This window comes from Aureobasidium pullulans (assembly GCF_000721785.1).
Source record: "Aureobasidium pullulans EXF-150 unplaced genomic scaffold scaffold_1, whole genome shotgun sequence".
Taxonomy (NCBI): Eukaryota; Fungi; Ascomycota; class Dothideomycetes; order Dothideales; family Saccotheciaceae; genus Aureobasidium; species Aureobasidium pullulans.
The window spans coordinates 790,025-800,683 of record NW_021941021.1 but is presented as its reverse complement, the minus strand read 5'-3'; the positions used below and the strand labels follow the sequence as shown (position 1 = coordinate 800,683).

The 10,659-nt window shown below is 50.9% G+C and overlaps 4 protein-coding genes across 4 annotated transcripts; 2 read left to right on the top strand and 2 right to left on the bottom strand.

Moving 5' to 3' along the window:
* Positions 1-1,576: 1,576 nt before the first annotated feature.
* M438DRAFT_379422 (uncharacterized protein) lies at positions 1,577-2,201 on the top strand (the record flags this gene model as incomplete). Its single annotated transcript, XM_029908871.1, has 1 exon — positions 1,577-2,201. The coding sequence occupies exon 1, from the start codon at positions 1,650-1,652 to the stop codon at positions 2,199-2,201; it is 552 nt and encodes a 183-aa protein (XP_029765568.1). The 5' UTR covers positions 1,577-1,649.
* On the top strand, positions 2,181-3,390 carry M438DRAFT_5620 (uncharacterized protein). The gene has a single exon (XM_029910186.1). The coding sequence runs from the start codon at positions 2,299-2,301 to the stop codon at positions 3,121-3,123; it is 825 nt and encodes a 274-aa protein (XP_029765567.1). The 5' UTR covers positions 2,181-2,298; the 3' UTR covers positions 3,124-3,390.
* Positions 3,391-7,025: 3,635 nt separating this feature from the next.
* On the bottom strand, positions 7,026-8,956 carry M438DRAFT_308725 (mating-type protein MAT alpha 1). The gene is made up of 2 exons (XM_029902359.1): positions 8,345-8,956; positions 7,026-8,298 (listed from the first exon to the last, which is right to left on the bottom strand). Exons 1-2 carry the CDS (start codon positions 8,640-8,642, stop codon positions 7,220-7,222), a joined length of 1,377 nt encoding a protein of 458 aa, XP_029766327.1. The 5' UTR covers positions 8,643-8,956; the 3' UTR covers positions 7,026-7,219.
* Positions 8,957-8,991: 35 nt separating this feature from the next.
* On the bottom strand, positions 8,992-10,184 carry M438DRAFT_401499 (uncharacterized protein; the record flags this gene model as incomplete). The annotated part of the gene is made up of 6 exons (XM_029909548.1): positions 8,992-9,144; positions 9,195-9,224; positions 9,282-9,359; positions 9,412-9,441; positions 9,503-10,068; positions 10,124-10,184. 6 exons carry the CDS (start codon positions 10,182-10,184, stop codon positions 8,992-8,994), a joined length of 918 nt encoding a protein of 305 aa, XP_029765566.1.
* Between the last annotated feature and the right edge of the window lie 475 nt (positions 10,185-10,659).

Here is a 10,659-nt window from a genome sequence, read left to right as displayed (position 1 = left end):
CTCGTGCAGGAAAACGAAGTGTCAGTTATCGAGTCATCGACAATCTTTACATCATGGAGTCATCTGATGTCAGCCCGGGCAGCCAGCTCACGAAAGCATTTCTCATTGAATCATCAAACCAATTCGCCGTTATCGATGTCCCTCCACACAAACACTTGGTTCGTTCGCCTGGGGAATAAAACCTCCAATTTATTCCCTCGTCGTTACCTTCGCGGAACGCCTTCCGTCTAGCGCCTGACGCAGCTGAGCTCACCGGAAAATTTCAATACGAAGGATGGACACGCGACATTCATCTTCGTCGAGAAGAGACCAGGCCTGATTGACCCTTGTTCGCGAGAAGGACATTGCATTGAATTGGCACACGACACGTCGACTCCCAACTCGTGACACTGTTTGCTTCACGTAGACACTTTGACTTCTTGGAGAATGCAATCGTTTGCGATCCATGTATGAAAGATACGGATCTGGTCCTTCGTGAAACTATCGAGCTGTTTCTACTATCATCAAAGAATGTTACTCGTCGCGCAGTATGATTTTCATCGGCGGAAGCGAAGCGAAGGAACGCAACACCCTTGTCCACCTGACTGCCTGTTGATTGCCGTCTTCAACCACCCATACGTGGGTAGACTGGTACGGTTCTCGTCGATGAATGAGTGTATGCCGAAGACGTTGCTCTGAATTCCCAACGGCTGGTTTGAGTACGCACAACGACTGGGTATGATGGTGGTAGGTTGAAAACAATGTTGTTCGGGCGCTCCAAAGAGTCGACTGCATGGTTCCTGCCAATCACCATGCTTCTAATGAAGGTTTTCCAATCCCTGGACTTTGCTCTGAGAGCTTCGACATCGAATCGTAGTACGTCCGAAATAATTGCGAAACCGGCGAGAATGGTGGCAGCGCTGATGAGAGCAAGAAGGGTGGTGACGCTTCTCAAGACGACTCTCTAAGCCATAATTGGCTGTGCATCGCGTCAGTGCCTTTGTAAGGCAGACGGTAGGCCGGGGTTGTGGCACTCACTTGATATGCGGGTATTCTCGAAAGGATAAGAATTTCTTTCTGTTGTTGATGCGCTTGCTGATGAATCACGGCGAAGAATGCTGAGAGTCCGAGGTGCAGAGAGCGAGACGCAGGAGTCGACAAGACGATGCCAGAATCGCACCTTCCAACTCGGATGCGCTCTTCACTCTTTCCATTGGTACCTAACCAAGCTCACAACGTTTGTTCCCCACGTCTACTCGGACAGCTCTGGTTCGGACTCAAGCCATCCTTATCAGAGTAGCTGTCGTCGATTCAGGGTTTCCTGCCGCTGCGACAAAACTCATCACGTGTTTGCAGTATGACTATACCAACGACCTTTGACCAACCAGACCCTGTGTTCATCTCAGATCACGGTTTCCACTCAAGTATCGTGGGGATCTTGGGACGCTCTCATGATCTTCACGGGAAGCAGAAATAAAAAGCCTATACACCCGGATCTTGCTCAAACAGCCAACAGACTTCAAAGCTTCTCCACGACTGTCACATGTCTTTCAGCAACCGATTGTGCTCTTATGCTATATGCCTGAGGATCTATAAAGCACCAGAGCAGGTCTACTAATGCTTCCAATGCTTCAATCATCATATCTACCCTGAATTGAATATCCCTAACCATGTACGCTTCCTCCAGACAACCCAAGAATCAGCATTTCAGCTCTACGGAACTGAAGCCTGAAAAGGTGTCCATCGATGAAGCGAGCATACCCGTCACGGAGTCCAATTCGTCACCTCCCAACACCCGAACCCGACCTGCAAAAGTTACAGTCTATCGCATCACATGCTGCTTTCGTGTGTTCTCAGTCCTTCTGTTTGCTCTCTGCATCCTCGGAGGAATTCAGGCATATTTTCTCAGCAAGGTAGCAGACTTGCATGGATTCTCCAATCTTGTGGTCACGGAGACACACTACTTTACCGACACTATGACTGCCACAAGATTCTTGGCCACCAAGGTGGAGACGAGCACGAAAATTGTTCATGTTGCTGCTTCCGTTGCTGGAGATGGAGGAAGGGAAGAAGAGAAAGATGAGAAGGAGGGGTCAAAGATTGAGTTCCGACCAATCGAGACGAGCAATGGGATGAACGTGGGCGGTGCTTCGGTAAAGGTTGATAGACGGGATGAGAGAGACGGTACAAAGACAACCGTGCAAACCGTCTACACAGCTTGAAAACACCTTGATGATTGAGCTTCAAAGGTTAATAAACTTTGTACATTAACTCTGCTCTATCCAAGCCCCCAAGGCTTGGGTGTGGGTTTGGACGGCAATGCACTCTCCATATATATACCTGACAGTATCAACATGCCTCTCTGATGTTCTCATCAGACAGGATGCTCTCTCGTCTTCTTCTGAGCACTCTGAAACGACCATGATGTCTCCCCGCCAGCCTCAAGGCCCACAGCCGAATGCCTTGAACTCATCCTCATCAACTGAATCACCATACATCGATGCCATAACGCCCTCCTCCCCAGCCATGTATAGACAACTATCAGAGAATCAACCCCTACATTCACAGCCATTCTACAAACCACGCCAGCCCGAGCCATTATCTCCAACAACTCAGACTCAATCACCAAACACCACGACCACCTCCCCAACAACACGCAGACCACCATACCCACGGATTGCACAGTTCCTCAACAAACCTCACCACTGCGATGAACCCAAAACCCCTTCCACCACCCAAACCAAATCCCAAAAAGACTCCTTGGAAAATTGCAAACACGTCATCGTCACCGCGAGCATAGTCACCGCCGCTTTCGTGATATGCCTATTCGTTCTAAGTTTCCTCGTCGCCATTCACCTGAACGCGAGCACGAAAGCCTTGAATAAATTCAACGAACAAAGCTTAGAGGCAGGAAATGGGTTTGGAGTGATTGCAGAGGAAGATATGAGGGGTGTGGAAACCGTAACAGAGGTTCAGATGGTGACGACCACGGAGAGACACACTGTTATGGATAGAGTGGAAAAGACTGTTACGAAGGTGCATACGGTTACGATGACGGAGAAAGAGAAGCATGCGGTGACGGTGATGGGAAGTGGTGTTGTCAGTACGGCTACCGAGTTGGTGATCTTTGTATCGGATACATGAACGAGCAGACAGGCAAGGAAGTACACGGCGTTCAAAATTAATAGAAGGCGGGATATAGAAATGGTATAGACACAATTCAAATGCTATACCATAGTGAGTTGTCCACACAATTCTCGATAGCTCCTCCTCGGACTCTAGCATCCGTGTCCGAGAGACCATCACCTAAGCGACTTCCACAATCTGAGATCAAGACAAGAAAGAAAGGATTGCTAAACCTCTCACTTGGACTGCCGCGTTTTGACGTGAAGCTGTCTGACGCTCACTCGAGACTTCCGCTTTCAGTGACAAAATTGCGAATTTCATCCGAGCTCACAAATCCAAGCCAAACAGTGAAATTCAAAACATCAAATTTCAGTGAAGCAGCCGACAGGACCGCAAAAAAGCCACGACGCACAACGTCATCGTCACAGCCAAGGACAGGGTGCCCCTGGGGAGAAGAAAGAGTGGAGGGGAGTAACGTGAATAGTTCATTTTTTGCATATACGGTTCGTGGTCATAGTCAAAAAGTGGAGAGAGGAGGGTGTTGTTACATCTCATAGCGATCCTCGCATTTCACCTGCTACATCGGCTGCGTCCAGCGAGTCACCGATTTCTCCATCTTCTGAATCGTGTCTTGTGTCGTAAGATTTTGTCCTTGTAGGCTCTGTTTTCGTTGGCTCAAGTGCTGTTTGTTCGCCAACAGGGTGGGCATGTTGTGTGAGTCCTATCTCTTGGACTATTGCCTGCTGTGGTTCTACTTGGTGTTCGGTGGCCGTCTGTTCGGGCATTGCCTGCTCAGCAGTTACCTGACTAGTCACTGCCTGGTCGGGAATCAGTTGGTCATGAGAAGGTGGTGATTCTCTTGGAGGCTCTGTTGTCGCAACTTGGATATGCGAAGCTACCGGCGCTTCTTCTACATATGCTGGGATGCCATGATCTGCAACTCGCTCGACTATTGGCGTGTTGGGCATACTGTCCTCCTCCACAGGTGCAGCGACCACGAAAACATCAGGGTCACCAGTCGTGTGCTGTTCGGTCCTGATAGGTGACGATCTTTTCTGGTGGTTGTCTTTGCTTGCAGGTCGAGGTCTTGCGGGTAATGGCGGCGGCTGTCGAGATTGTGGTTCGGTAACATGCTCAGGCTTATCCGCTTCCTTGGCTTGTTGCTGCTGCGATGATGAAGATGCTCCCACGGGCTTGCGTTTGAGACCTGGTAGATTTAAACCTGAAGACGCCCAGAGACTTCTCTGCGGTCCTGGCAGAGGGGTGCCAGGTGGTGGCAGAGGCATTCCACGCCCCATTGGTTGAGCCAACAAGGCCGCTTTCAAGGCATTCGGATCGGGCGGTTGTGACGGCAATGATACCGAAGACGATCCACTACTTGCGGAAGACACTGAGAATCTCTTGCTCAGTCCAAAAGAATTTCCAGATGTCGAAGGCGAAGATCCGTTCTGCCTGTTAAGAACTTGCCAGCCCCATTTCTTTGCAGCATTTGCAGCAGTACTTAGATGAGAAGGGGAGGATCCAGAAGCTGCCGATGTTTCCAAAGACTTTACCGAGGGTGCCTTGGGAGCTGATGCAAGAACATCGGCGACGATGGGCTCTTGAGGCTCAACCCTTTGTTTCGTTGAGTGTTGTTCAACGGGCTCAGAGCTTCGGCGTAGGACTGAAGGGTCGAGTGGAGGCTCTTCTTCTTGTGTTGCGAGAGTTGAGAAGGTCTCAGAGTCGATGGGCAGTATGTTCTCGATTTCGCGAAGAGGCTTCGGAGATGTAGCAGCCGACTGTGCTTTTGAGTTGACTTCCTTCACCATCTCAACAGCATCCTTCTGCCCTTTCTTTTTCGTCTGTGATCTCACTGCCTCGATATTTGAACCTTCGGTGCTAACTAAAGGTGTTGCAACGGCGGCAAAAGAATTAGACCGCATGTTTCTGGGCTTTCCAGGCGGTGTGCGTGGGCGAAGTGGCGGCGAGGACGGAGTCTGAGCGGGTGTAGATGCTGAAGTTGTACTGGTTGATGCACCAATTGGTGTTTCGAGGCCCTCTCCAACAAGAGAAGTCGCAGACCTTCTGGCGTTCTTTCTGAAGTTGAGTTTCTGCACTGGTTCGAGCAAGCTGGGCATACTCAGAGTCTTTGCTCCAGTCTCAGCGAGCGTGGGTATGACGATGTCTTCTGAGTCTCCATCACCAGCGCTGTTTGTGAGTTCGTGTGCTGCAGTCTCGACCAGACCGGCGTCTGCTTCCGCAGCCTTCTCCATGCCGGTGGGCTCCTCGTCTGCAGACGAAGGCTCGAAGATACCGCCTCTCCATTCTTTCTTGGTGGTGTCCAGGAAAGGGCTGTCGTCCCAGTTGGGGAGAACAATTGTCTCGCCAATGACCTCTCGGATTCTGCTCTCGATAGCACGGAGAATAACACCGTAGGTAATCTGTCTACTGCTGACGATGGGTTGTATACTCATTTCGATCTGGGGCATGGTCTCGAAAGTCATCCAGATGCGGTTGCTCGGTGGAGGTTTAATGCGGATCAGGAGATGTCCACTGAGCTTCTTCAGCTCGCCAGCCATGATCAAGCTCACTTCGCGGGCCTTGAAGCGGGTTCCTAAGTCAATACGTGCGACAGCGCCCATCTCGATCTTGAAGCCACCATTGTACTTGATGTCTAGCTCAATTGTCATGTCGCCGTTTACGGTCAACTCTTTCAGCCTGGGGTTGCTGATTATGGGTGCGCTGTCGCCCATATCGATGTCCATGATGTTAATCGAGGCGATCAAGTTGGGCTTGGGTACTCGCGAGATCTTCTTGTTGATCTTAGCGCGGATAAAGTTCTCAATATCTTTTGTCTTGTACATGGCCAGAAAGATACGACCGACGATACCGTTAATCCAGCGCGAATGAGCGTCGGCATCGGAAGAGTGTAAATTCTGTACAAGTTTGATAATGTCGGCGGTCTCGAACTTCCGAGGGAGCGGAGGAGGATCGGTGTTGATGATGGAAGACTGGGTGTGCAGCAAGGCGTGGTAGAAGTCCTCCTTCTCGGAGCAGTTATCAGAGAAGAAGTGGAAAGGCTTGGATGTAGGAGCGGTATCGCCGGACAGGGGTTTCCTAGTCAGACGAATACAGTTTCGCTTGATCCAGAGGTCTCCTTCAGGTACGGGGTCTCCACCAGCGTAGACGTCGATGTCATGGTGGGCGAGAGAGACCACATGCCGGACTTCGACCTGCTCTGAATCGTCGTACAGCATAAGGTGGCCATGCCTCAAGACAACATAGAAGACGTTGCGGGCTTTCTTGACGGCCTTGCCATCGCGCTTGTCACCCTCGATGGTTGGGATTTGAGTCTTGCCTCGTTCAAAGATGCTTCTGTACATGCTCTGGTAGACACTGGGACTCTCTGCTATGAGAACCTCGCCAGCCGGAGTAGAGCGCTCTGGCGGCTTGCCGTTGATGCCGCCGGGGACATACTCTCTGCAGACAGCAAAGTAGGCGGCTGCCGTGTCGAGTTCATTATGTTGTTCCTTGCTCTTTTCGCCGATCTCGTCTATCGTCTTTGCTGTATAGGCGGGATCTACATCACTGGCAGTCGTAGCGGTGGACACGGGAGTAACGGGTTTGGTGAATGCAACGTATGCGAAGGCGCCAAGGAGAAGGGCGAGCAGGGGGATGAAGGTCAGACCGCCGGCGACGTACGCCAGCAACAGCGACTTGAATGTCATATCGTTTGCTGCATGTGCATGTTTGGCTGGATGATGGATTGATTAGAAGGCTTTGTATTGCATATTAACCGCTTTATAGAAGGTAAAAGCGTTGTCAGGTATGTACAAGAAAGGTCGCGAAGTAGTAACACCAAGTCCACGCTCGAGGCTCGAGCTTCCGCCAAACGCCAGCGACCCCTCATTCTCTCCCTTCCTTTTCTGAACCTGCCCATTCCTTCTCATTCCTCCTCATTATTATGTATTCGTATCCACATCTCGGTCTGTCGTATATGTACAAAAGACCAACCGTAATGCACCGTGTAACTCGCGCGAGTCTTGTGGCCACTGAGAGCTGACTCCAGGACGACGCTCAGCGGGTCACTGAGAGCTGACTGCAAAGATTTGTTGCCTTGCGACAACGACGTGCCTTACTTGGTCATGTCGAAGAGATCGCTGCTCAAGAGGTCGTCAATGTCGAAGGTCTCGGGGAAGACACTGTCACCAGGAGCGAGATAGGTGCCGATGCTGTTGCTGGCAAAGGCGGCATCATGGTTCATGCTGAAGGGATCGAAGTCAAGAGCGCTGGCCGAGAACGGGTCGAACTCGTCCATGAAGGGGTACTGCTGGCTCGAAAGGTCGTGAACAGTCTGTCTGACTGCGCCGCTGGCACCGACTGCGCCGTTGTTGTTGGCGTTCAAGGCGTCCTGAACGTTGAAGTAGTCGTGGTCGTCCTGCTGGTCCTGCTGAGCCTGCTCTGAGTCGACAACGAACTGGCCAGGCGAGGATGTGTTGCTGGCTGTTTGAGGGGAGTAGAAGGTTGACTGGGTAGCAGGCATGAAGCGTTGGGCTGAGTTGGACTGAGGTGGCATGAACTGCTGGGCTGATTCGGGCTGAGCAACCATGTCGAAGGCGCCAGACATGCCGCGGGTGTGAGCGGCGAGATTGCTCTGCTGGACTTGGCTTGAGTTGGAGGCAGACTGAGCACCCATGTCGAAGGCGCCAGACATGCCGCGGGTGTGAGCGGCGAGGTTGTTCTGCTGGACTTGGTTTGAGTTGGAGGTAGGCTGAGCAGCCATGGTAAGCGCGGCAGTCGAGCCTTGGTTGTTGCGAGCAACGTCGGTGTCATTCTGGCGAACGTAGCTGACGCGAAGGCAGTGAGCGACAATGTCCTCAGAAGACATGTTAGTCGTAAGAATGCTCTCAGGGAACGAAGCGATCTGAGGAGTGTAGAGGCGCTCCATGTGCTTCACGCCATCGTCAAGCTCGGCAATAGTCCATCCCATGGCACGAAGGTATTCATCTCTGGGGATGACACCAATGAGAGGGCAAGTGACAGCAAGGAACATGTCAAGAGGTGCATCGCTCTTGCTGTTGCTCTCGCGGATGATTGAGTAGGCCTTAGCAAGGATGCTCCACTTGGCCTTGAAAGGGTCGTTCTGCCACATGCAAGTCAAGAATCCGGAGATGTCCTTCTGCTGGTAAGACTTGAAGATGGGAGAATGGTAACCTGCACCAATTAGAAAAGAAATGCGCATTGCAGTAAGAAAACTTACTTCTGAAGGCCATCCAGGAGTTGAGAGGGCGAGTAGGCGCGATGCTGCCAGCAGCGCGAGGCGATGTCTGCGCATGCGCATTCTTGGATGCGGCAGTCGACTTCTTTGCGCGCTTCTTGCGCTCAGTGATGGCAGAGGTAGAGACAGAGCCAATACCAGCGACAGTAGCAGGAGTAGTCGAAGCGACAGCAGCGACAGGGCGCATCTTCATCACGGCATCGATGACTTCGGCGATCTGTTCAGGCGAATACTTCTCAAGGAGCAGAGCCATCGACTCGGGCATGAAGGTGGCAGACATTGTTGCGTAATTGGAACCGAGGGGTATTTGTGTAACAAAGAATTGAGCAAGAATGGTAGCGGTGGAATGTGGATGAGGAATGTTTCAAAAGGACAAAGAGAATTGAAACTGTGGAAAGCAGGGGAGATATGCGCTTTGCAGCCGAAAGAAGTGAGAGAGGAAAAGCTCGAGTGAGTGGTTGTTTACCGCGTTTCACTGACAGTGAACATCAACAGTTCCGAACTTCACTGGTCAAATTCACATATCGTACGGCCGTTTAATAAGATCACTCAGAGCTTCACTTTCACGAAATCCGACAATCTTTCAAGGACAGGAATATGATTGCATTCTCAACTCCAAAACTCAAGGCTCAATACTCCATCTTCTCAAGGATCCAACGGCGGACTACGTAGCATCTGTTTGCGACAAGAGGAGTCACGACGTTCCTTCTCTCCAACTTTCCCAAGAATCTACCCAGAGTGGCTCTCTCTTCAGGACCCTGTCCGTTGAACCGCTCGACTGCCTGCTAAGTGTCAGAATTTTGAATGATTCGGGCACTCTTTTGTTCGTTACCTGTGCATATGGTTGGTTTCCCAGGTTGTGCTGTATGCTTGTCAGCCGTCATTTCTTTTCATGTAAATCCGCCTGTGATCAACTTACCAAACGAATCGCTTCGGTCTTCAGACCGGTCGAGGTAAGCATCATCGGGCGAAAAGGTATAAGTTTCTGATGCAGAGGCTATTCATTCTTTGTCAGCATTGCTTGGGAAAGATATACTTGCGGAACCTACTCCTGCGAACTCCCTCTCATGCGGGTAACGCTGTCGAAGCATCAGTACATCTTTGAGTCTCTTTCTTTATGTGTTAAGTGTGTGCAAGTACCTGGTGATAGAAGTCGTTTGCTTGTTGGAATTCAAGAGCCCAGGTTGCCAGAATGCCAGTGGCTGCTTGAGGGAGGGTTTGCGACGAGGTACGGACAATGCGGCGATGATCAGGGAAGCTGATGTCCGAAGGAGGACGTGCCTCGAATGGAGCCATGAAGCGGGCAGAAGGAATCGAGGGCGAGCCGTGAGCGAGGAATCGGGTCCATGGTGGCAAGTGAGGGAACGGGTAACGGTATGACTGCTGGGACATGTCCTTGATGGTCTCTTGCTGCACTTTCTGACGCAGCTGATCTCTGTGCTTGATGGCGCGAATGATCTGCATCATGTCTGCAGTCAAAGTGTACATGGTCGTCAGAAATTCTTCATACTCGGCGTTGGAGGCGAAGCGTGAGACGTCGTCCTTGAGCAAGCGAAAATCGACCAGGATCTCCTTGAGATGTTCACGGATGGTGTCACGGTCGAAGTGCTTTGGTTCGAAGACGTAGACCTTCTGGAGACATCTCAGATCTGCGATGATGTTCTGGCACATAGCGCGGGTTTCCGAGTATTTTGCTTCTGCACAAACTGTTAATCTTGTCAGTATTCATCCTTCAGCCAAGGAGCAAATCTTGATTCTTACCAGCTTCGAAGATGGGTTGTTCGAGCTCTCTCAAGGTGATGCGGATAGTCTTGGGCTCCATGACGGTTAATTGGTTGGTCGGTCGGTTATTTCATATAAAGATTTGAAAAGGTCAGAAAAGAGGTAGGGAGGTAGGTTTGTTGAAGTTTGCTGCGCACATCTAAGGCTCATAATACGAATGCTTATTATTGTCGCGCTTTTTGGATTGCGCACTTTCACACTGCTGCACTGATGTTGTGCTTCACTTGCCTTCTTCGACGACTTTCCGACTCACATCCACTGTCAATTCGCCGTTCACTCGCTTTCTTCCGTCGCTATCAACAAGCAAACCTCTCCCCCCTCTATTGTGTTCGCTAGAAGGAAATGAACCACGTCGTCAAAGACGGAATTTCCTATCATCGGCGACGATATGGGCACTCTCTCACCATCACCAGCTTCAGCCTTTCCCTTGATTTTCAACTCCAGTAGCAGAATGTTGGCAAAGCGCGATAGCACGCTATGGTTCAGCCCGTGAGCGTTGTTGCCGGCAGCACTGA